At 41.7% G+C, this 27,008-nt stretch overlaps 2 protein-coding genes across 4 annotated transcripts in view; both read left to right on the top strand.

Moving 5' to 3' along the window:
• The first annotated feature begins 1,323 nt into the window (after positions 1-1,323).
• The window catches only part of LOC6530088 (neogenin), a 34,770-nt gene continuing 9,085 nt past the window's right edge, over positions 1,324-27,008 (top strand). For all 3 annotated transcript variants that reach the window (XM_015196520.3, XM_015196519.3, XM_002090998.4), the window contains exon 1: positions 1,324-2,103. In XM_015196520.3, coding sequence (XP_015052006.1) covers positions 2,004-2,103 — 100 coding nt within the window. In that variant the 5' untranslated portion in view covers positions 1,324-2,003. The remainder of the gene's footprint in view (positions 2,104-27,008) is intronic.
• On the top strand, positions 2,112-18,657 carry LOC26536205. The gene is given in 4 exon segments (XM_015197471.3): positions 2,112-18,209; positions 18,212-18,460; positions 18,513-18,614; positions 18,617-18,657. Coding segments are annotated over 4 exon segments (531 nt in total). The 5' UTR covers positions 2,112-18,070.

Below are 27,008 nucleotides of genomic sequence, written 5' to 3'. Positions count from 1 at the left end.
TACAGGGATGCGGATGCAGATACAGATACGGATAGAGAAGAGGTAGAGGGGGTAGCTCGAATTAATTAAAACTGAAGATTGCAGTGGCGTCTGGCAGGGAAATGTGTGCCGCATTTAAAAACCTGCAATTAGCAGCGAAAAATCTCCGGTCCTGGTAATTTGATAAGTCCTCGAAACTTGACCCACATTTTGGGGGCATACGGATGATACGCTAATGAAGGGAATTTCATTTCACTTATTTTTGCGGCCTGGCAGTCCCAAAAAAGCCTCCCCCTTCTTTTTCAGCCCGTCGTTTATTTTTACGACGCTTTCGTTTAAGCACTGGCATTTAATGTGAAATTTATCATTTCCACGCCACGCCACGCCCCCCGCCCATCTGACAAATTGTTGGCCTTGGTCGCAGTTTTTATTGCGTTCACATTTCTCCGAGGCGAAAACTGATATGTTCATTTTTTCAGTCTTTAAAGTTCCTGGTTGCTGGTCGGCGGTTTTTAAATGAGCGTTCCTTTGCCACATGCATTTTTTTAGACCCACATATTTTGACCACAACCTGTCTGCACGTTGGTTGCTCGGGGTGGCAATAAAAAAACTGCAAAGAATGCATTTCAAACAGGCTATTTTCCCATCGGTTTGGGCATAAAGTTTTGTGCCAAAGGATTTTTATAAAAATAACGCTACTATGCACAAGATTAGTCGGGGAAAAAGTTGAGTAGCCATTAACATTTGCATTGTTTTGAGGCAAATTATAAAAATAGATGCTTATGATCGCCTAGTGAGATTTCATATAAATATTTTATATTTATGTTATATAATGTAAAAATGAAAATACATTAAATACAAGCTATAAATATATCTATTAAGTATTATGTGATGTATAAAAAATCACCTAAATGCAAAAGAGCATTCCAATATCAATAAATATATCAATAAAAACCTATCGACAATTTATTTTAACTTAGTATTCACGTTTTAATTTTTAGTTAGAGACTAAATATTTTCAAATTTCGCGCCAATAGGTATAAACTCTCTAACAGTCCCTAACGCGTTTTTGGTGGTGTGCACTTAACCATCGATTGCATTTTAAAGTCGATTACAGTCACCAAAATATATTTACATTTAGCTAAACATTGATTTCTTGTTTGATTATAAAATAATTCATGGTAGAATTATAATATATAAATAATATGTGAGATGAACAGTGCATATTTGTATTGTGAAAGTCAATTCATCGTCCCATATCGATAGCAGTACACATCGATAAGCTTCGATGACGGATGTGTTTTCGCATCTCCCGCGCAGCTAGGGATTTTTTCGACAGTTTCGGATTTTTTTTCGGTCGTCGAGGTCGTTGCGCGCATGTATACATTTCAGTGGCTAGAAAACGCGTTTGCCAATAGTAAAATCCATCGATATTTGGTAGAAAATTAAAATAAGTGCAGCCAGAATTGAAAATAAAACAAGGAGTCACTCAATTAATACAGAAACCCAATGAAAATGTGATGTAAAAAGAACTGCAGCTGCAAGTCCTGATGCCTGCCGAAGGTTAGAGCGAGACGACGCTACTTACTCGGGTGTGTGTGTGCAATTTGTTGATAGTATTTTTTTGTTGTTGTTGTAAAAATGCTCTGCTTGCAGGCGTGCAACAACAGCAACAACAAGACCTAAAACAACAAAACTACGCGGCGATTGCCGGCAAAACAAAAACGCGTAAGCGATTGATGCGAATAGCGTAAAACAAGGGAATCAAAAGCAATAATCGCAGCAGAATACACAACAAAAGTGGAGTGAGCAAAAGTCGCGTGTGAGTGTTTGCGTCGCGTACCAACGAAAGAGTGTGTGTGGGTGCAAAGGATACGAATAGGAGGAGCAATCGGCGATTGGCGAGAATCAAGAGCCAAAATGCTGTAAACAAATCGAAAAATTCAAATAAACCTGAGCCATTCAAATTACCTCCGATCGCACACGACGGTTTCCAGCCAAATCAGCGGAAAATCAAACTGAAAATGGCCATCACAACAAACAGAAGCAGCAGGACTTTCTCGAACTGGCTGGTCAGCAGTTGTCTCATATTCCAGCTGATTGGAAGTAGTTGGGCAAGTCAAGGTGAGCACTTCCATCTGAAATGATTGCTAAAATAGTTTTAACAACTGTGAAAGAGGGACTTATCAAAATGTGAAGTTAAAAAAACTTCAAGTTAAAGTTTGCCAATCTATAATTTCAATAATTGCTTACACAGAAATATATTGTCAAATTATGTACATACATTGATATATAGATTAATAAACAGATTATAAAATATATACAAATATTTGTGTATGTATGTATAACTATAACTATAACTATAATTCTTGGGCTGTGGCTTTATTGCCTCTGCGACAGCAAAAGCAATCTAAAAAGTTGTACGAATTCGGTAGATTAGATGATATACAGGAAATGTTTAAAGAGTGGTAAAAAGTAAGACTACAACTCAATAAATATTACATATATATAAATTAAGTACCAGTCGGGTAACCGTAAACAGTCGACGAGGTTTGTCACTCCAACAATTTTCAGTTCACTCCACTCATCCGCCATATTTCATGATACTATCTGTACTCTACTCTTTGTACAATTCCCTATCTATGTTGTGTATTCGGGACCATAAAGTTCGATATCGGCATTTTAACAAGTATGAATGCAAGTACAGTTCTGGCGACTGAGTGTCTGGTCGACGAGCCACGAAACTGGCACTGAAACCCCAAAAGCCCTCATGTGCAAAAGGTGATGTCAACGGCGAGCCGAGCCGATAAGCAGTCATATTTCGCACCTCGCGCTCTTTTTGCACTCGTAAATTTGAGGACCTTTCGAAAATGTTTACCCATTCAAACCACATGTGCCAATCACCGGGGGTAATTCAGCGTAATTGCGACCCACCGTATCACCTGAAGATAAGAACTCGAGATGGGAAGGTTGTGAAACAGCTATCTCCGCCAACAGGGCTTCCAAACTCGAACATTACTAATGAGCTTCGCTTGAAACGAGATAAATTAAACACTGCACAACATGAATTGAAAACCTGCGCACTTGTTTACGATAATTTAAGCCATAACAAACACGATTTCCTGTGAAAAAGTATTCCGAAATCGAAGAAATACGACCAGACAAAATGGTGGACGTTAGAGTCATTATCATTAGCTCAAACCCAGGAAACAAGTGGTCTTAAGGCTCAGGTAAGGGCAGGTAGAACCAGTGCAGGCCAAAATGCAATTAGGTTTTAGGATCATCCACAGTTTCAGTTCGAGTCTAGGGTCCCAGAAGAAGATTAGATAGAATCGGTAGGCAGCTGCACAATACATGGACTGATTGATTTGGTTGGAAAACTAAGCCGGGGTGGTTTAGAGGCTTATCATATTTCAATTTTCGGCTTGAGGAACAAAACAATCGCAGGAAATGAGGGAGGGATAATGGAAATCCCCGCAAAAAGCGCAAATAATGCAAACAAATTAAATGTCCTGCGATGAATCTCGTCCCTTTGCCCTCCAAATCGAGAAAGAAAAGCCACCCCTAAAAGTGAAAATTGTCGTGGAAAAACGGGGAGCCGCCTTATCAGCTGCGAAATTTATCAATGCCAGTTACAAGGGAAAGGGCCCCAAAAAAAAGTGCTCGTAAAAAATGGTCGGGCATGTCATATGCAAATGAAATGAAAAATCTTTGAACAAATTTTTAGGTCATGGCATGTCATAAGTCGCAGGACTTAATGCCAGATTTAATTAAAAGCATTCCCTCACATAACTTCAAGCTTTATGCGGTGGGTATGTAATTAAAAAAAACTTTACTTACATGGGTGTAACTAGCTGAAGAATGTGTGACAACGGACCTACGTGGCTTCTCGACCATTTAGTACCCTATAAAAATGCATCAATTAAGGTGATTAACCACTATTAAAATGGTACATTCTTTCTGAAATACCAAATTTTTCTGACAGTTTATAATGCATATTTCTAAAAGTTAAAGATTATATTTCAAAGACTTCTTTAGATCTGCGGACTAAAGGCTTCCTTACGTCTTCGCTATCTTGCTAAACAAGCTAGTTGATTATACAGAAGGATCCTACGTGTACCGTATACCAAAAACTCACGTGCGAGGTGCTGTTCCCGTTTTCGTGTTTATTTGCTGGCGCTCTTTGTTTTCACTTTTCTGGTCATATTTCCTAGCTCTTAGCCTGGGAATTGTGGCAATTGTTTGGTGTCCTGGGCGAGTCGCCTCACCCTGCCGGCTGGTTCACTGGCTTTTTCCCGTGGCCAGAAGCATATTTAGCCGCATTACGTGATACAATATATGAGTGACATGTTATTCTAATTTCGCACCCCTTTTCATGTTCCTGGACACATTTTTTCCGCTTCCTCCAGAGGGTGCGCTTGTCAAAATAAACATATCCATATGGTGGTTATGGCCCGGGGTTCTGTGTCGCAATGTGACAAAGAGCAAAGAGGGAAAAAAGAATGGCACATTCGTTCGGGGAGAGAGTGTTTGGAGGTCTCGAATGAGGTCACTTCTTCTCTGTTGAATGCAGACTAATTACGAGCCGATGCAAAGACCCTCAATGGTCTTTAAAACGCGGACGTCACTCTGAAGTGTTGACAAAGCGGCGGAAATTGTTTGTCTTTCGAAGGTACTGGGTTTTTAAGATGTATACTATATATAGGTACATATATAGATGACTAAGTGCCGCTCGAAGGACTCGGAAATATCCCACTTCTGTGGCACTTATTGATGGTCGATGCGAGTTGTCATCTTGGGTTTCTTTCTCAATAGATTTGCATTGTGCCATGCTTTTCATCTGCCAACAATGTCAACCTCTGTGCCAGCACATAAAGTTTCGCCAATGAAGTGCGGTTAAACAAAAGTTGGTCTTGTCATTTAATTAAAAATATTGTGTTATATTTGTTTCCTTACAAGCAGAGGCAGAAACAGCGTGTAGATGTTGCATCTACTTTGGGAAACTCATGTTGCGGGAATTTTTATGGAAAACAGCAGGAGGAACCGTATTCGACACCAAATAAACTGAAAGGCAAAGCTATCACAAAGTCAGCAGAATTGCGACACGGAGAAAAAATGTTTAATAACGAATTTATATTGAATAATTGTGAAAGTAACCAGCAGAGAATCACCAAATGTTAGTGAATGAGGAGGAATAGTGCCTCATTGTTATTGAAGAAGGGAAAAAGTTAAAGATGTTGCTGGTGAAACTAAGGCACATTTTTCTCTGTGTAACTCTGCTGCGTTGGCAGAATGCAATTTCGTTTGCAGCTTCGAACTCGAACCTACCCGCCTTCCGCCGATTCGACATGACAACATGAATAATTCACTTGAACCCGCCACAAACACCAAAACAAGAACAACAACAACGAGATGAAACTGATTCTGCAACCCGAAATGTTCGCAGAGTTCAATGCACGCAACCGCAAATCCAGATTTTGACCAACTAAAGTAAAAAAGGGAGATTCGCTGTAGAATCTGGAAGAAGCAGAAGAGATCTGGCTGCAGTTGCAGGAAATCATTCTGACCATAAAGGCATCTTGGCAACAATGTATCTCGCTCCGCATTTAGCACACTGTACTTTCCGTGGGGGCGTTTCCTCAGGGATTAAGGTCTATTTGCATAGATGCGTGGGTGTTCCGTAGGTGGGGCACTGCATTACAGCGAAGGACATGGCTAGAGATTCCAGTGAAGAAATAGCATTCAGGCCACTTGAGAAAAAGCGATCTTTCCGTTCTTAACTTGTTCGGCTGAGTGGCTTAAAATGCCGTTAAAACAAGCCTGGCCTGGCTCGCAAATCTCACACCTCTCGCTGAACGGACGGACTTGGGGGCTCCTCCATTTGCCCATTTAGCATTCCCGACGCTCCACACACCACCGGGGCTATAAAATATCAGAAATTATCTGCCTCCACGCCTCGAATCGCACTTAATCACCTCGAGCAGATGCCAAAGGAGTGAAGCGGCCGAAACGGAAGTCGGCAACAGTTTTTTAAATGCAGTCATTTAGCTGAAGTGCCAAAGTGCTGGCCATGGGCAATACCCGACTCTCTAGCTCTCTAGGCCCCCGAGATTTGTGATATGGGCTGGCCACCACGCCCTGGCCAAAAGAACTCAATTCTACCGGATGATTTTCTCCACTTGGGGAGCTTGGAACTGGCTTCGGTAATTATTTTGTGGCCAGTGGAGCGAGCGATAAGACAGGCTGGCAAAGTAAACAAAGTTTTTGCATTGTTTTTCCACAGCCCCTTTGCATCTTCGCTTCTTCGGGCTCTCATTACTTTTATTTTCTTTTTTTTGAAGCATTTTCTGGTTTCAGGTTTCGCGTGCCCATGGGCTACATTAATTGAAAAAGTCGCTCGCTTTGGTTGGCAAGCAAATGAAGTTGGTCTTGGCTTTGGAACTTACTTGACGACCACGGCCCCCTTCCCCTCCGTCCTCGCCTCACGCTTAACCCCCTACTGCCCACTCGTGCCGCTCGTCGTGCTTAACCCCCTTCGGACTTATCGGTCAACAAAATGCAGTCGCCGGTCTGCGATAAACTGTGGCCATGGCTGCCTTAAAGTAGATCGATCGCTTGATTGGCGACGGAAAAGCGCCTGCCCCATCTGCGGCTCGCCCCTTCTTTTGTCTGGCCGCTTTTCACTCGGAAAAATAAGTTTACTGATTGGGTCTCACATGGAAGTTACTTTTAAAGAGTTTAGGAACTTTGTTATCTCGTGTTAGGCGATGTAAATTTCAAGTCATCTGGCTTTTTCTATACTTTGCAACTACGAAAAGTTAACGCAAATAAGTCTCTAACTTTGTTTTTAGCTTTTGAGTGTATTAAAAGCAAGCATATGATGTTGTCTGATCATTTCCGATTCGCTTTTCTCTGTGCAATTATCTCGAGAGCTAATCTATTGGCTGCAATTGCCGCAGAAAAATAGAACATGAAAAACGAGCAGTTACAATGGCGACGACATTGTCTGGGCAAGATCACTCTGGTGATCTGAGCGGGGGAGCAGGAGCAGGGAAGTGGACGGGCCCAACCAAAAGTAATTTGTTACAACAGCCACAAGACCAAGTCACCAGCTTCGCTTTGTTCCGATCCAGTGGTATCCAATCGGATTCGAATCAATTCGATCCGATCCGATCCGCTCAGCTCCGTTGCGATCCAAGCGCCAAGACGACCAGCTCGAAGTCGACTGCAGCTGAATGAGCAGCCGCTGCTATTATTTTATTATTATCTACAAAATGCACGTACTTTATACCACTTACGAGTACGAGTCTGCAGCCACGGTAGTCGACGTCGTTGTCGAAGTCGTGTGGTTGCAGTTTCAGTTTTGGTTGTGGAGAGTGGTACAGTGGGTGGGATTTTGAGATGCAAAGATTACTTAAACTAAGTGTGTGAATTAGCAGAAATCTCTGCAGCAACTGTTTATTTCATGAGTTCATCATTTCACACTTTATTTATCAGTTTCTTGGAAACTTTGTGTACTTTTTGCTATTTAATAGAATGTTATTTGTACATGCCATTTGTTTTCTCTTATTTGGGAAATGAAGTCATAGTATTTTATTTCCTCGTCACTACGTGGATTGCCTTTCAGCGAGGATTAAACATAAAGAGCACTTTGAAATTGCAAACGCTTGAAATGCATCCACTAAAAAATATAGTTGCCAGCTTATGTTTTTGTTCCACTGTGGTGGCTTTAAGCCACAATCCGCTTTTGCCTCTGCTCTTGCCAGCTGTGTGTGATCTTATCTGAAGCCTTGTCCGCGTTCGCGCAACTTAAGTAGGTACTAAGTGCTGCATATATCATAGATGGCCATGCCCATGCCCATGCCCATGCCAGTGCCCAGGCCCAATCCCAATCCCTGCCTCTCGCATCCCGTCCCACTGCATTCCCATCCAGATGTTGAACCCCAAGACCGGACTTTTTTGTTCTTTGTACCGATGGCAAACGCTGGTTTGGATGTAGTGTGCTGTGTGCGGCTTATGACGTGCCATGTCCATGTGTGGACTCGGCTGATTAATGGCAATTATCAGCCGCACAGTTTCTATTTCCACATTCTGTGGCATGGATTGGATTGAGCTGTCAATGGAGCCGAGCGGATGGCGGGGCACATCTGCCATTAAATCCTGTGAAATGCAACCAAGCGGCGATGGTTGCAGCTCTGTGGCCATTAGGTAAGCGACTTTATGTAGGACTTGCGCACACTTGACGAGTGAGTGGAGACTAATACCCAAAAACACCAACTGCAGCAGATACACAGTTGTTATCCGTGGCTTTTAAGATTTAGCTTAGCCACTCAGAAGTGGCAAACACTTGACTCGCGAAAGTTGTGGCAGGAAGTCATGTTTTGAGACACTGTTTCTCTCCGCTTTTCTAAATTTAGGTCTTGTTTTCTGAGTGCGAAAATATCCTTGAGCTGAGTTGAAGCCATTTTCTGTGCTTGGCTTTTGTTCTCGGAACTCAGACAATGGCAGATGCAAATATGCAAATCTTGTAATGAGGTGGTAAAATACAAGTTCTCTCGCTCTGTCTCCCTCTTGCGGTTGCGTCCCTTTCTACCCTTAAACAGTGTTGTCCAAGTTAATATTTCTAATAATATGTAGTTAGGTAATAACTTTCAACTCTAATCAATTTTTTTTATAAATATTCTTAGATGTACTCTTAATAATTTAATTATTGATTTATGCTTTGACTTTACTGACTTTATGCTGATATTGTAAACTATAATTTTATCTCAAAAACAGATATCAATGTGTATATTTCCATCACCAACGTGTCACAATTACAAGCTAAATTGCTGTCACTTTCAAGAAGTTACATGTCTTGATGCTATTATTCTGACCGCAATTGTGTTATGTATATGGCTGCTGGCAATGACACAAATTGCTTTTGTCTGCTCACAATTTGCATTTGCCAGAGTTCCGTAGTTTCGGTGGGGATGATGGCACCTACACCTACTCCTAATTGAATGTCGAGCATAAAATTATGTCAGCTGACTGGAGGAAGAAGAGATAGCGAGAATGCGGGGAGGAGGAAGGGGCCTCTTCAGTATTCTCCACAATGATGATGGAGATAATGATGATAATGTTGACTGTAGTTAGGGCGCAGTATGTGTAGTATGTGGGCGTTCGGATCACTTTACAACTAGAAAATTAGAAAACTGACATCGAAGAGCATTTATCTAATTAAGTTGTCTGTGCGCAGAGCCATAAAGTTCTTGGAACTTAGCCCACTCACCGCTGCATAGTTTGGCCTCTAAGCCGATTTTACTTTCGCCGAACAAATGAGCTTTTGTGTTGCCTGCGACACTTTACTGATGTTTCACACTCCTGGGGCTGTGGGCTGCAGGTAAGCGCCAGGTAGCGCTAAAAAAATAAAGAGGCAAAACTTTTTCGCCAACCTGACAAGCGTGAAATTGCTGGCAGAAATGGGGAAAGGGCGGCGGACCCGCACTTGAACTTTTGTGCCGAGTGTTTGACATGACAACAGCAAGTAGATAACTGCAAGGAGAAGCTGGGGAAGCTTGGGAAGCCCCCAGCACCGCAGAGAAAAGAGGTTGGAAATCGTGGTATAGTCGGTACTAGGAAGGGAAGCGAAGGAATGGGTTGGGATTGGAAGTTCGAAGCTCGCGGGACAAATGGGCAAGCCAAGTGACGGAAGTCACGTAGACAGGAATAGAGAGGGAAGTACATACGTACATACGTACGGGCTGAGCTGGATGGAAAGCATGTGGAGCTGCCAAAACGTGATTGATGAGACGAGATCCGAAAGAGAATAGCCAGAAACCAGCCGACGGAATGGATGAAGAGTTCCGTAGGGCTTTTACAGCAACGATTTCTTAATACCTCGTATAGTCGGGAAAGGAAAGTTGAAACGGCCAACCTCTTATGAAGCTTATACTAATACTAATATACTAATACTTATAATAATACTAATAATAATACTTATAATAATAAGATATACTCCTAAAGCCTGAACCAATCTAAATATTAAGATATAAAATAGTAAGCATACTTTCATTGATGGAAATGTGTACTCTGTTTCCTGTGCAAGCCAACACTTTATACCCTTTCAACTAGATGGTATTCCCCTGGCAGAACAAGCACATCAAATGCGTTTAATTATGCTTCGGGAGGGGAACGTTGAACGTCAATCAGCAGAGCTCTGTTTATTTTTCATGCAAACACCGTCGTTGTCACTAGAGACATATGCAAATTGATACGGATTCGACTAGCAGGAGTATTGCCCATTTAGTTTTTCGGTAGCCAACTTACCTACGACATCTGCCAAATGCATGGAAATGTATGTACATGCAATTATTGATGTCAATCAAATCATTTATATAGAGATCGGGATCGGTCACGCTCCACGAGAACGTGGAATGAATATCAATTTAGGGCGAGGAGAGCACCATCATCGTGGTTTGTTGACACGCACAAATATTTTTGTCAAAATCTTTCCCTCACCCCGAATCTGTGGCATTAGTCGTGGGCAAATATTGTCTTACAAATATTTTCCTTGACACCCAGTCGCATGTGAGTGCCTGTGTATGTGCCCATCTATCTCCCAACCTTCCAACCTCCTAACCTCCCAGCCTTCAGGTAACTGAGTTGGGGTTCTGACTTTTCTGGGGCCTCTGATTCGCCCGCAAATATTTACCGCATTATCATATCTAAATATGTTTGTAACTGATTCCTAAACAAACTTATTTGAGATATTCGACTGGCAATTTACCAAACCCTTCGAAAGGCGAGCCTCTCCCGAAAGCCAATGAACCGCAACATAAATCACCATTAAGCAAGAAATAAACAAAACTGCAATCGAATGCAGACCGAAAACCGACTTAATTGCACTTGGCCCAGCTGATAGGACTGAGTGGAGGTTTTCCTTATTTTCCAAGGGAGTTCAATAAACCTCGAGCCTTATGTTTGCCTTATTGATTGCCTTATCACCAACTTGGAGCTTGGAATCGGATCGGATCGGATCGGATCGACTTGGAATCAAAATCGACTGGGACGACGCGACGTTGCGCTAGATTTCCCATTTCCATTTATCAGCTCGCACGTACGTACATACGTACGTATAGGAAAAGTGCGGGGGAAAACCGCAGACGTCGGCGATCTATAGATAACTTTTCGGGGTTCAATTCCGATTTGAACTTGGAGTCGTGGCTGCGACCTGCGTGCTGTCATAAATAAATATGTGTACGTACATGGTGCGTTTGTGTTGAGCATGAAAAATTTATTGTTCAGTGTGTTTCTTGTTTTTATTTCGGTTTTCGGGTATTTCTTATTTTCAGCCAGACAATCCAGACAATCGTATCAGCGTTTACCAATTGGATATGCAATGCATCCCAGAAACGCTTTCTATTTATGAAAGTTACCAGTTGGCCGGGCCAAATTGCTTTCGTGGCCAGCAACTCCAGCAGCTTTGGGTTATAAGTTCAACTGTTCTCTGCCGCCTAATTTATAAACGAGATAACGATTTCCCCCAGAGTTGGACCAATCAATATTAATTAAGTCTTGGGGTTTGTTTACAGCATAAATCTTGCCGCTTGCGGTTGCAAAATGGGAGTACGAAAATTATGACCAGTGATGGTCATAATGTACTGTGATGTACCTATCTGTTGGCAGAGGCGAGCTTAATGAAGATCAATTAAGTGAAATAATTAACTGAATAATTTACGCTGCATTACAGCATCTTGAAAGTTTTATGTACATAATAGAAATTGAAATCTCACGAATGTGTAGAAATAATATAGAGTAGTATTAAGGTTCTTTGATTCCCTTCCTGGGACCAAGAGGTGATCATCTCTATTGCCAGTAATGAATTGGAAATAAAGTCTAAACTGCTCTAGCAAAATGTATAAGCACTCGTATCTTACGGATTAATGCCCAGTGTTGTCGGTGGATGGCGTAAGGGATTCAGGGAGATACAAAGGCTGCCACTTGTCCAAACACATTCATTGATTTACCCAGCAGCACTCGACCTGTTCCCAGTGTCCAGAGTCCAGTTGCCAGTTTCCCCCGGCCATTCGCAACATATTTGCATATGAGTTGCCAAAAACATTCATTGGACAGGATGGGAGCGCGGAGGAGCAGAGGTGTGGTGGAAGTGGTGGCAACCAGGCAGGCCCAGAGGGGTTTTCCTATCTAATGCGGTCAGTGCAGCGCCATGCCATCGTGGGCAGGGCACCAGATACTGTTGTCCAGTTTTGCAAGAGCAAGTACAACAGCAACAGCAACGGCAATGGCATCTGCGTGTGTGGGCGCCAATTGCTGCCAGGCCATAAAGCCCAATCCGGGCGAATGGCTCTGGAGAATTAAATGCGAAATTGTAAAATGTATCTCTGGCCGGAGTGCAATGAGCTGCCACTTGAACTTAACCCGATGAAGAACCGCAGCTGAATCTCGGAGTGGGAAATCGGAGAAGGATTGGCGGATGGGGATTGAGACTCGCACAGACACATAATTCATATGTTCGAGGCATTTATCGATTTTCCTCCCCATTCCAGACGCAATTCCACCCACCACCCACCATACACCACCACCTCCTTCCTCCCTCGTCCCGTTCTCAGCTGTTGGTAGTTGGTAGTGTGTTGGCCCAGTCCACCAGAGAGCATCCCTCTTAACGCACAATATTTTTTCGATTTTGCAACAGACGCTTGCCACACAGAGCATTCCCGCCATCCATCCTCCCGCACCCTCGTTCTGTGGCACTCCTCTGGTTGCCTGCTCAACCCCTGCCCTTCATCCAGATCCCCAACCCTCGGCACAAGTTGTGAGCATCGTCATCGTCATCTAACGCGGCTCTCAACAGCTTCACTTTATTATATATGTATACCCCATAGTGTATTTCGTGCACAAGAACATATTTCTGGCGTTTTTGGGCAGAAAAAACTAATTCACCTATTCAAAAATAATATAATACGCTGATATAAGACTTATTGGTTTAAAAACAAATATTTTGAGAAGGGTATAGGAAATAGGATTGTTTTAATATGATGATGAAAAGTATTCATGTTTAACATAAGATGCCTTAAATGCTGCCTTATTAAAAAGTAGTTTTCAGTCTTCGAAATCTAATGATACTTTTCTCTTATTGATTGCTTACATAACTTACTTCAATAAAAAAAGAAAAATGAATGGGTGTGTTGACTTAATAACATTAACTCAATGGATAGCCGTGCTCCCAAACAAAATTTGATGGGTGGTTACTAGATGCTCTTTTCTTACGTATGGATGTAGCTTGAGCCAATCCATATGCCCAGCACTATTAATGGATGTTTTCTCCAAGTGCACTCGTTGTCGCTGGATCTGTTGTTTGTTTGACTCTCTGCGGTTGCCCAACGCAGAAATGTTGTTTTGACGGGGCCAAACGCCGAGACATCGGGAGAAGTGGCAGAGGGCCTGGGAGTTAGTGGGTTTTCCGAGTGGGGTGGGTTTTCCATTGGGCTGAAGTTGAGCTAAAATAAAATGCCATAAAATTCTGAAGCGGGGACCCGGGACAGAAGTCAAATGGCAAGTGCTTTCGGTTTTTCCTGCTCCTGTTCCTGCTGCTTTTCCGGCTCATCTTTTTGCTGAATGCTGATGATTCATAATGGGCACACTATGCGTAGTGGGGAAATTTGCGGTGCATATTTAAATACAGACAACAATACACAATATTTAGGCAGTTAAATGTGATTTAAACGCTGTCAGCTGAACAAAAATCGCACTTATCGGAAATTTTTTATACACCTTTATGGCCACTCGATTTGTACTTAACAGACAAGAGTTATGCTTTTTCCCCTTTTCTTTTGTTTTAGGGGCGACCCTGGTCGTAAATAATAATGCATGTCAAAGTCAGATGATTTACGCTGCTTTGATGGCATTTTTCATTTTCATAATTTGTTGCCAACTGGAGCGCACAAATATCTGGCTTTTATTCTGTCTTATCAAAAACTGCCCCGTTTTTTGTGTGGGTGTTTGGGCCAAAACAAAATGGGGGGGAAATATTTGTAAAACTTTTATGCCCTTAAAATTAAGTTAGCCAAAGTGTGTGTCTGCTCGGAGGTGTGAACGCACTCAGGTTGAATTATGGGCTGCTTAAAACTTGCTTTATGAGAAAAACTACAGAACTCATTATTCATTAATTGGATTTCTCTTTTCTCCATTCTCGTTTGCAGGTGAGTGCACAAAGCAACGAAAGTAAATTTGATAATGAGAAAATTATGATGATAAATGTGCAAACAACATTTTCTCACCCGCTCACGTAAGTTTCAAATGGAGAAATGTTAATGAAAGAAAAGTTGAGCGATCAATATTCTTATTTTAAGTTTTTATGGCTTTCGAGTGAATTCTTTGCATGTCTGAATTCCAATAAAATAGAACATTAAAACGAAAATAGGAAATCCAATCAAAGTCATGAAAAATAACATTATTCAATCGAACAATAAATAACAAAACGGTTGACAGATACCGATTTTGAATTTGGGTTTCATCAAATATAAATCAACAAAATGTAATCTCCTGTTATTCTGAAATATTCCGCCCAACTTCGCGCCCCTTCATTTGCATTTGCCAATTTAAATTTGCATTTCGGTTAGCTAAACTTTAAAAAGTGCTCCTTTTTGCGCGATTATGCCCCACTAAGTATGCACTTGTTATTGCGGTTGGCTGTCATTATCCCCGATAAAATTATGCGACACATAAATCGACGTCAAGTGCAATTAACACTTTCTGAAATTGACATAAATTTGATCGAATCGAAATGAAACCCGTTTCATTTTTGGCATACGTTTTTCGATGGGCTGTTATTATTATTATTGTACACGCTTATTTATGAAGCTCATATCGTTAGGCGAAAAATTCAATTAACAGCCTAAACGTGGGCAGGCGCCAGTGCCAGTCGACCAATTCGTGCGTGGGATGCAACTGCAAATGCCACTGCAATTGCAACTGCAACCCAAAAATGCAACTGCATTTTCCAGCTGCCCCAGACGAGTTGCATAATCCCAGTGAGCCAAACCCACTTGCACTGATATGCAAAAAAAGAGCTTTGATTATGATGGTAGCTCCACTCTCTCTTTTGCCTGACAGGCTGTTCACTCCAAATTATTATCCGCAAACTACAGTCGAACCTCTTTTGAAGCGAAATACCTGTTAGATAGACATATCACTAACTAAATGTCATTTTTGTCAAGGTTGTGCACTTGCTGATGAAATATTTATTCCTTGTCAGTTACCTCGCATTTCTGACTGCGAATGGTCTGAGTTATTGGTGTCTACCTGTTGTTGGAAAATTAGGGAAATGTCGCTTCAAATTAGAGCTGTCAACTATGGCATAAGATAAATTGAAATGCTTTCAAATCGCTCACATTTCACTTAAATCACGGCAGATAAGTTGGATATCCAAGCAGCTGTATTTTCTGACTCAGACAGTGGAAAATAAATTCAATGCCAGACGCCAGCACCCTATTTTACATACATTATACTCGTACATACATACATAGTAGATGCCTCAACAAACCAATTTGAGACCCAGACCACGTACTTGGCGCGTTGTTCCTGCCGCTTCCTTTATTTCCATCCAACGTAAGTTGCCAATATTAAACGCTTCGATGGATTTTATGGAGCATAAACAGGAAATTTGAAGAAGAATGTCCAATTTGCCATGGCCAAAAGCGAAACAAAGAAGCGGCGACAAGCCGAAAGAAATAAGAACCCCGGACAAGAAAAGGGGAAAGAAAGTCTGGCCCAAGGATTGGCATTTTCTTTTGTCACTTACAGGAAACTCTCCATGGCAAATTGGCATTAGGAAAAGCGAGTTGAAATACCAGAAGGCGGAAAACTGTTGAAATTACTCCTCCTTTCTCCAATGTCCAGCTATCCAGCTGTCGTATTCTCCTATTCTCCCCTCCTCTGTCATTGTGCTGTGTGCGGTCGTTGCAGAAACCATAAAACATTAATTTCAATTGGAACTGCTCCCAAAGCAGGGATAGGTTGGGTTTGGAAACGATAGGATGGATAGGCATAGGATAGGATCCATTCAGTCGGCCATCCCGCACACATGTAACCCGAGTGGCAAATGAACTGCAATGCCAGAGTTTATGTTCACGCACAGCTAAGGTCAATGTAATATATACGACTAAATGAGAGATCAGTTTAATATTTGTATCTGACTTTGAGGTTTCTTTTGGGTTACATTTCTTATAATAAGTGTTTTATAAAATTAATTAGGTAATGTAATGATAGTAAACAAAGTGAATTTTTAAATCTTCTGTAAATCATAAATGAATGGCAGACGTAGCTAGCACTTTGACCGCAGCTGTGCGAACATAAGCGGGCGATGGTAATACGAAATTAATTTGTTAGACAACCACCGACAGCATAAACGGTAACCGAAACAACAAAAACCGCCTGGGAAAAGTTGCAGACCGCAGCAGCTGTTTGGAAAAGACAAACAACAACAGGACGCAGCAACATATGTTAATTAAAGAAGTGTTTGTTTCCAACTCAGCCAACTCAATCGAGTCCGCTTTCACATTGCATTTTGGCTCTAATCAGAGCAACCGCGGTGACTCGACACAATCCGGGATATGCATTTCGCCGCAATGTGTCAAAATCTGTCGGCGGCACTTAACCTGCACATAAGTCAGTGTCGGGCGGGCGGACACTATTTCTGAATTTTCTGGATATTGTGGATATTTTTGGAGAGTGCTTCCGACACCTACAACAACAGCTGCCAACTTCCGCTTGGTTTTGATTCAATTGCTGAATTATACGCATACATAAACATCCTTAGTTCTTGCGGCAAACTTCCTACTTGAAATCCTTGTCAATCGACGTGGACCTGGACAAGTCGAAGTTGATTCCCAGACAGGTCCCCCAGGAACGGACATCTGTTCTCTGGGACATCTGTCGGTGTTTTCCCCGACTTTCTTGGGGGCGTGGTATCTTCGATGTGCGCTAAAGAACCATTCAAAACAGGCCCAAGCGATTGTAAAATGCTAATAATAATTGGGAAAACTCGCCACTACAAAGTCTCGCTGGGTACTTCCTGTAGGAGGTAGCGCATATGCTTTCGATAAATCATAAATTTATATTCTCCAGCGCTCTTTGACACTACGATTTATACCCGATTTTCTTGGGGGAGCGGCCTTCAGTGTTTCTTTTTTACGCATATGCATCCAAGAAAACTTCAAACGAGGGGCAGGAAAATGTGTGCCGCATCCGACTGTGAAATCCATGGATCAATTTGAAAGTTTAACAACTGGCCATTAGCACTGGGGCGAACTATTTCTCATTTCCATCGTTCTCATTTCGCTGTGAGCCCATAAAATATGTAACATGAAATGAAATCCATATTTTTACTGCCAGGGGATTATGGTTTGTCAAAGCGCAGCGATGCATAAGTTCATAGAGCAGACTAGAATCGGAAAACAGGCAAAAAAAAAAGAGAAAATTTTAAGGGGATATTTACACAAACTACTGTGGCACACGTCCCCGAAGGAAAACTACCCTTTAAAAGGGAAATTGGCATAGGGCCCGGATCATTATGAGTCTCGGAAAATGCACTTTAATCCATCGCCAGGCAATCCCATCAGTGAATCACCCTGTCGCGACTGGGAAACTGATTTGCCCCTTTGGAAGTGAAACAATATATCCAGATCGGGATGAATAGCAAAATCCAGACATTTCGTAATAAAGCCACTTTGATTCACGTATGTCAGATGTTGATAGATTGAGTAGGATGACCTTTATTGGGGAATATTTTCCATACACAAACTCCGACCAAATGTGTTCATTGACACGTATAATATTATTTGTGCAGAAATCATAAAATGTCTAAAATGTCGGGCCAAAAAAAGTTATAAACTAACTAATAATCTAGTTTACAAAACACTGTGAGCATGAAGAGATTTTACACTACGATAACTCTAATGGCGGAAACAAATTACTTTCAAATTAGAAACGAATTAGAAAACAATTTAACATGACTTCATATTAATTTTATTAATACGTAAAAAAGTAGATAGTGAGTAATTTACAATATTTATACGGCAGTCTTTCTGTAATGAGGTTTACAATGTTTAGAGTGTTTTGCACTTTATTATTGGCTTTGGAGCTCCGCGGACAAAGTATTACCCGACATACAAACGACAAGTGTGAAGTATTGGACAAATCGTTCGTAGAGTTCCCTATTTGTAATCTCAAAGTTTGGGTCGTGGTATAATCGCAGAGAACGTGTACATAAAAATCCTGAAGCTACCAGTTCAAAAAATCTCTGTTAACTTTGCTGTCTATAAGAAGTTGTCGGGATATCATCCGTTTTTATTCAATGTCACGGTGGACTTATGCCACTATATGAAACATCCCAATCCTATAAATATTGTCCATTACTTTCACATCGCTTTGAAGCCCTTTAGTAACTTCAATCATTCTTGTCCTTATAACGTAAATAATAATCGTATTTATTCTATCAGTCTTTATTAGCAACACATTCCTCCTATACTTTTATTATCACGATATAGTTGTAAAGGACTTTGCTTTGACCGATCAAATGTTCGCGAGAATTCCCCTTCCAATCGAAAACTACATGTTTAGTATTGAGATGGCCACCTTAATACGTATTTTGACGTCAATGTGGATAATCAAAATTAAATTAAATAAAATTGTTAAAGATTCTATACAAGCTTCATTTATTTGTTTGCCTTCGTTCTGGGAGAAATCGACTAAAGTCGAGCAATGGAAATAGCATAAGTTGATAAAACAAATGCTTTGCGAAAACTTTGCACAAAAGATAAGAATTTAATTCCTCACACCACAAACCAAATATATATAGATGAAAATTCGTTTAAGGGGTGAAAAGTTTGTTTTTCTCCTTGGCAAACTGCAAACGATTTTTCTAAAACGTTCGGACAGCTCGGGGCAACCGAAGTGCGTAGTTACACTGTTAAACACGTACTAGTTTCAAGCATTAAAAGGACAATACATTTTGGACTTGGGTAAGACTGTTTCATTAATTCAGTTGGTAACACTAGAATCTAAAGTGTGACCTTGCTGTCAGCTTAAGGTGGTTAATTCAGAACGAATACTTAATATTTGAAAACGAAATATATTTTTAAATTTCTCTAAAAGTATTTGTGTGGTATTTAGCTTAGTTCTAATTGGACTGAGATAATTCTCAGATTTTTGTTAGAAGATAAATATTACAGCCACCTGGCTGACGAGTGTTACTTTCCGATTGTCTGTCGGCTAACATTTACAATTTCATAATGCAAAAGTTTTTGCTGCGCAACAAGGAAAGTCCTCGCAACGTCGCTGGATGCCAAAGGACAAAGAAAAGGCAACGCCGGCAGCGGAAAAGCGCTCAACTTAGCCCAGCTTAGCGACTTGCCACGGGCGGGGAAAATGCGAGAAAATGTGGGAGTCAGTGGGGAGAAGCGGGACCCAGCATGTGGCCAAAGTCATTTGCCAGAGCAAGAGAAAAATGCCGCTCAGAAACCAATGAACTCTAGGTTCTCCGGCTGGGTGTGTGTGGGAGTATATGGGCTCTATTTTTTTTTGTGTGCAGGCTGTTGAGCGGAAGACGTAAGGCGGCCATTTTGTTAGACAACAACAGTTAGGGCGGCCATTTTGCAAATGGCAGCAACAGGAGGAGGAAGTCGAGGTCCCCTGCCCCCACGTCATGTGTCAAATTAAAGGCAAATGAAATGATATATGTATGCGCCAGTGGAAATTTCCCAGGTGGCCACCGCCCCAAAAGCCATTTGATTGCTGCAATTAAATGTGCCAGGAAAACGGAATGGATGAGCTGACCGAGGAGACCGAAGCATACCAAGGCAGCCGCTCCCAAGATTACCCATTTCTTTCCGGCCTTTTGCGATGGTCATGCAAAAAACTCGTTTGTCCTCGCATAATTGAACATTCGCCCAGTTAGATGGCGAGTAAAATTCAATTTCGGCTCCGTTTGCCCAGCAATCAAGCAACTCTTTTATGCGCTGACTCTTGCCTCAGCCCTAAATAAACACCACCGCACACATAGTCGGACCTCCGAAGGTGCACAGTGGAACTTCGTTGCGCTCGAATCTCATAAAATTTCATAGCTACAAGTCTTCTTGAATTGATTAGAAAAGCAGAAAGCTAATGAATTACAGTTGAAGTGAAATGTGCCTGTTGTAACTATAAATGGATTAAAAAACCCATCACACTGTTATCTAGGGTTATCTAACGTTTAGCTTACTGAGGCTCCACTGTATGTGGCGCGTGCCTGGGCCAAGTTATTGACCGATAGTTGTGCCTGCTAACTGGCGACGCTCCGACCGGACAGTCGTCGTAGTCGCAGTCGTCGTCGGTTGCCTTAATTAAAACATCACATACTCGTATATAGGGAGTATGTAGAAGCAGAGAGGCACCAACATATAGGCAGTCGTTCGTGGGGACAACTTGAGACGTGGTCAAACCTCTGGGTAAGCCGCTTAAGTTGCCCTTTCCTTGCGGCTGCCACGTTTCGTCATTATGCTAAAGCCCCCTGATCCGACCTTTTCCCTTGCCGGCAATCTTATCACGGCCGATCGGCGCTGAATGCCTGGAAATTGATTTATAATTTCCAATGGCAGTCCGCGCTCTTTGACACACATCGATAAGGCAGAGTTATCAATACACAGCTTTTGTGCCGCTTTTCTACCGTCCCGAGTGCTGTGTGGTCTCCATAGCTATGCTATATCATATCTTATCGAGCATGTAATCGAACACCGTTTATCGATTCCATGTAACTGGTGGTTGGGGAAGTCGTTAACATATAGGAATCGAGGTTATGCTGCCCATATTACATTTATTTCCAATTAATTTTATGTATGTGTATCAATTACTAATTGGTTTGTATTTCGCTCTTCTCCTTACAGGTACGCAATTAAACGGCATAGGCTTTTGACCTGGACATAATCAATTTTAGGTTTATATACAAACATAGCTTAAAGTTTTTCACGTATATGAGATAAACTTTTAGAAAACCAAAAAACCTTAACTTTATTGCTGTGGAAAGCCAAGTTAATCTGCGAGTCGAGTGAACTTGATCCTGCTAGTTAAGCACATACATTTTCCAAACGATTTTCCATTTAATCTCCACTCGACAGCTGCTGCAACGCTATCATCATCATCATCATCGCCTTCATAGAAGAAGGGATCCATTGAGGCACGAACTCATTGAATCTGACGCGTCATAAACTGCTGAAGGCTTAACTCTGTACTCTCCATTCAATGAATTTTCTTTTGTTGTAGTCGGTGCTTTGGAAAAACTCGCAGGTTAGGGAAAACAAAAGACCGCGCTGAAAGGAAAATGAGACGGGAAAATGGGAAATGGGAGAGAGATGGAAAGATCTCAATAAGCTGCTGCACATTGATTGAAATCGAAGACGGTAACGAGTAAACGTGGAATGACACAACCTGAATTCCATGTTGGCCATAATGATGATGATGATGATGACGAAGATATAAGTTGGGCCAACTCCCAGCAGCATTTAAGGCAAAATGCATTTGAAAGGCATTTTGCGAATGGCACTCGTACTTTACAAGTCGACTTTGGCTAGTTACACAGAGTCGAGAACAACAAAAGCAAAAGCAACACTTGAAATTGAATAAAACATGAGGTTTTGAGGGGTAGCGAAGATGACTGAGATGACTGAAACTGCATTCCAGGAAATGCCTCCAGAAGTCTGCGTGCCTACCTCTTGGCTTGATAAAACTTTAATTAACTTGAGGAATGAATCGAGATGGAGCGAACGGCTCCTTGTTTGCCCTCCAAAGTAAACAAAAGTGAAGCCAAGATTTTGCTTGCCAAACGCTGGAAAAAAGTCCGCGTTTATTACTTGGCTTAAGCATTATTATAGCCAGCAGCAAATTAGCTGCAGACTCTGGGAGAGCCAGAAGAAGGTATATTTTTCTTGGGAACCTGCAACAGAGTTGCTGTCATCGTCACTGGTTTTTTGTGTATGCAGAGCAAGTCTTTTGTGAGGAGGCTTTCACAGCCTGCGGCATTTTTGCTGCCAAGGAGCGCGAACAATAAGGAATAGTTTATGTTTAATGCCACCATATCTAGCCATCTACATATCCTATTTTGTGGCGGCGCTTCACACGCAACGTAGGAAAAACTGCGAGCCTGAAAGGCAAAGAAATCTCTTCTGCATAATAAAATTTGTTGTTCCAAAACCAAAATGAAGTGGCACAAGCCCTTAGATGATTATCGGATTGCTGCAGACAGCTTTATGGCATTCACATACACACTCCGGTTGTAATTTGAGTACTTCATTTCCAGGACAAAAGGAGCAAGTCTCCTGTCTGTTCCTTTCGTTTCTATAGTTTTGCGCAGAATTTCAGGGCCAAAAAAAACAGAAGGTGGGAATCTTTTGTGTGTGCGGCATGTTTACAACCTCAGAGGGGAAGAAACTACTCTACTCCAGGCCCAGAGCTGTATGTTTTATTTACAGATGGAGAAGTTTGGCACTCAGGGGCCATGGAATGGGTTCACTGCAAGCCCATAAATTAGCAGCCAAACCGCAATAGCTCAATGACAAAGCGCACAGAGACAGTCGAAAGAGAGTGGTGGGGATAAATTGGGGTTGGACTTACATAAATCCTGAAATCCTGCTCGCCCCATTGCCATTAGGTGTTTGATGGCTGCTTGTAATTAGCATAATTGAAATGTAGCCACAGAAACCGGGTTGGGGTGGAAAGTAAAGTCATCAATTTGATTGCCTTTTGCCTGGCCATTGAACTGAAAGGGCATGAAATGTCAAGCGCCATGCAGATAAAAAATGGAATCAAAATCAAAGCTGCTCTGCTCTGCACCTCTGCACCCGCTCCACTCAAAATCTCCATTGATGTTTTCACTTGATGCGACAATTTCCATGAACCTGCTCCGACAGACCAGTCTAAATTTAGACCCATCTAATGGGCAACATGGTCGATGGGTGGGTGGCTACAGCCATACAGCCACGCCCCAAGCCAAATTGGAGCAGAAACTGGGGGATGTTTTGGTATTCAGAGCTTCAGCGGTGGAAGGAGGAAGGGGCCTTCCAACGCAGAACCTAATGGCCGAGCAGACGTTTATAATTATATTTGTGCAGCTTTTCGGACCTACAACGGTTGCCTGGGTGCCATGGAAATAGGATTCAGGATGCGGCATTGGTGGCAGTGCGGCTTTGACTTTATCCTGTAGCTCTTGCATTTGAATCTCTGTTGCTCTTCAAAGTCACGGTCCACGTTTTCCATCTGTCTGTCTGTCTGACTGACATTTTATTTTTTTACACACCGCCACTCAACATAAAAGGTTTCCAGCCCCTGGGCGGATTTTCACTTAATTTTTTTCTCTATCACTCTTTGGTCTTGCCGTTTTGTGGCTTAGTTAGTGGGCCGAGTGAAAAGTGTCGCATAAGGTGTTAATCAAAATCAAAACGAAGAAAGTGACAGTCAATGGAGCAGAATACTGTGCTTAGGTGCGAATTGGTTTATGATCAAAAGAGAAAATTGTGTGTCCAAACCATATGTGTGAACTAAATTTACAAATCCATTAGGTAATCACAATGAAAAGCTTAAGGAAGTCTAAATAATATCTGTGAGAACTGTGGTAAATAGAAATAGTTTCTGATGGTTTTAGGTAGAATACGAATAACACGTTTGGGATCGGAGTGTTTAATATCCAGCCCTCTTAGTGGAAATTTCAAGATGCATTCAAATTCATTGGATACTCGGGCCAACTGGAACCCTATTCTACCACTTGGACCTTTTAACTTAATCGATTGTATGTGGAAACTTCCCTAACCCTCTGAAGGCTTTTAAAAGCCTGAGGATGCATTACTATTCCGAGCGCTACACACTTCAATCTTCTCCTTCCACGATCCTCGCTAGCCAATTAAATATTCATCCAATTTGGTTTAATTTTTTGCTTTCGTTTCCTCTGCGCATTTTGCACTTTGGCCAACGTGAGCAATGCGATTTTCTTTCGTTTTTCCTTCGGGGGAACTCCTGCAATAAAATACCCGTCAAGTGGGGCAGGGGAGCAGGAGTTGGGCTGGGTAAAAGGAAGGAGCAACTGCCTCCATGGCAAATTCACACGCACGTGGGTGGAAAAGGGGTCAATGCAGTCGTTGGCGATGCAGTTTCCGTTCGCAGCAATTTTATTTATTTTTCTTCTTCCCTTACTCTTTCCTTTTCTGCTTTTTGTTGTTTTTTTTTTTTGCATACATTTGCGTTTTCTTTCTTATTTTGCAGGCGCATTTCCCTTTTTTTTTAAGGGGGAGCTGAAACCAACCAAACGGAAAATCAACATTGGCAAGCCAATCGATGGCGGACGGATGCCCAGCTCTTCGCCCGAAGTCGATGTTGCTGCTGCTGCAACTGCAACTGCTGCGGCTGCAGTTGCAGTTGCGACTTTAGGCGCTGCTGCAGTGGCGAGTGCAGCCTGTGGGCCTTTTTCGAGTCGCGTGAGCGTGCGATGCGCTTTTTGATAGGGGGCACAAAATGCAAATGCGGCCAACTGCTGCGAAGCTAACAGATTTTAGTTGGCGATTTTCGGCTTAGTGTACCCTGGATTTTCCAAGTGGAGAAAGGGGTATTGTGTTTTTTGCGATAGTTTGAGCCGATTCCAATTCATCGAAGTTCTTCCGTTACCTTATGCTGCTTTCTGAGTGTTATCATAAAGGAATTCCTGTTAATATAATTCTCGCTTCAAGTACTGAATATAGGGTACCTTCTCGTTAGGACAGGCTGGAGCCTTATCCTGCATCCCATCTCGTTTCTCTGTTCCTCGGTGAGCTGCGTCACTCGGGTTCACCCGCCCGCATTTGGCTTATTGGCACATTTAACCCTTAGTTTGCGAGCTGTGCATAAATTTGGCCAGCGATAAGGTGGCCAGTTTGGAGCCTCGGCCTGCCCAATTTAACCTTAAAAGGTGCTACCATTAGCTGGCTCTAATGGCCTCCCCTCTGCGATCGTGGTCCGCTGATATGCGAAATTTTTCTCATTTTGTTTGTCTCTTAAAATATTTTCTGCTTTTTGTTTTCTGTTTGCCCGGAATCGCCTGACTGGCAAATGGAAATTTCTGGCTAATTGTGCGCTTCTCTTGCGTGCTGTTGGCTCCTTTTTAGGGAGTTTTCTCCTTTTTCGGCCATATGCTAATTTGATTGGCTGCTCCGCAGGCTCTGCTGTTTGATTGGAAATCATGTGAGTGTACTGAAATTTAAATAGATGGTTTTCCCAGGCGAACAGCAGCCTGTTGATTCGGTTTAAACATATTTCTTTACAACTCTAAAGAAAAAGAGTTATAATAGTACAAGTAGAGCTATCCTCTCTTGGTACGAAAATCCAAGACGAAAAGTGCAGTTTTCTTTCAGTGCATCTAATTTTTCCTCACCTTGCACAAAACTGTCATGTTTTCCTGGTCAGGCATTTTTCACTAGACCAATGTTTACAAAGTCCTCTTCAGCGAACTGCTAATTTTTTATCGACCAACACACTGCAATTTGCATACGGCAAAAGCGAGTTGTGTTTCAACTTTAAAGGAGCCGGGGAAACTGAAACTGTCGCCATCTAAGCCTACTCTGCTCCTTCTTTGGGCCTTATCGTCTGTAAACGAAAATCGTAAAATATGCAAATTCATTGGAGCGTCATAAATATTCATGTACCAATACCCTCTCCCTCGCTTTCTGCGTCCACGGATGCGGATCACTTTTGACTCAAACAGCCTCAACAAAGTGCATCAAATTCATTTTGAAATTTTCAAATTTTTCTCTTTTCCTTTTGTTGATTGTCGTTAATCTTATGTAAATGCCTGCTGCGTGACTTGTCGAGTTGAGTTTGTCGATCCGGTGCAACAATTAAACTCAATTAAGCCATTTTTCCCCATTTTCCCATCTTCGGACGTAGAGGTCCAATTTTTAAAGTGGAATTTCTAGGAAAACGAACGCAGAAATCTGACTGAAATATAATTGTTTAATTTGATTCAATGAACGCGTCGAGCGTAATTACGGAAATGGCAAACTCAATTGAAAAACAAAATTTGTACAAAATGTTTGCTCAATTAAAGCAAATCAACTCTTTTTCAGCTTTAACTCGCTGTTTTCCCCCTTTTTTTGTTTTTATTTAAATTTACCCGCCACAAAAAAGGACTTTCATGATGAAAAAGTCAGTAAAAACTTTGAGGTGGGGTGTTGAGTTGGGGGAGTTTTTCAAATAATGCAAAAAGGGTTCGTTTCCTGTAGCCGTTTTTTGTTTTGTTTCAGCAGACAAAGGCCAACAACAGTTTGACAAAAATGCATAAGGTAAGGTTTACAAAAAACCTTAATATAGAAAGTGTACCCTGAAATAATAATGTGCATTTCCTAAGCTTCCAAGCATTCTCATAAAAGTATTATCTTTTGTGTGAGCCAAAGAGTCTCGATTTTCAAGTACGGAATAATTATCATAATAATAATGCAGATGAATCCGCAACTCTGTAATTAATTGAGCTCTTTCACCATCCCGATAGGCAATATATTTCTCTTTGCAATTACAGTTTAATGAAATGCCACTTCAAATCGAGCCTTTTGTATATAATTGGTTTAATTTATTAATTATGCATTTTTTCGGTCGTGTGTGTGAGTGCACGGGCGTGGCACCGCACCGCCCCACTCCCACTGTCATAATTAAAAACATCCAATAGATAACGAGACATGGAAAAATGGATGGAAAGTCGGCACTAAAAAATTGAAAACGAAAGAGGGAATAAAACCAATTGACACAATTTTTTTGGGAGCAGCGATAGCCTCTTGTCCCCTCCGACTTTCGAAATTGTATCTCCCTTTCTCTATTTATCTGCTGCCAAAGAGGCGTACAATAAAAATCAATTCGAGCAATAAAGTTTTTAATTGGATTCAGCTCCCTGCTGCTGCGAAGAAGCCATAAAAACCGAATAGTAGCGAGATGTCTCCATTTGATTTAGGACCAGACATTCTACCCGAATAATTGTTTAATAAGCT

The sequence above is a fragment of the Drosophila yakuba genome, chromosome 2R (assembly GCF_016746365.2).
Source record: "Drosophila yakuba strain Tai18E2 chromosome 2R, Prin_Dyak_Tai18E2_2.1, whole genome shotgun sequence".
Lineage (NCBI taxonomy): Eukaryota > Metazoa > Arthropoda > Insecta > Diptera > Drosophilidae > Drosophila > Drosophila yakuba.
Note: the sequence above shows the minus strand (reverse complement) of the source record. Positions and strands in the feature narration are given on the sequence as shown.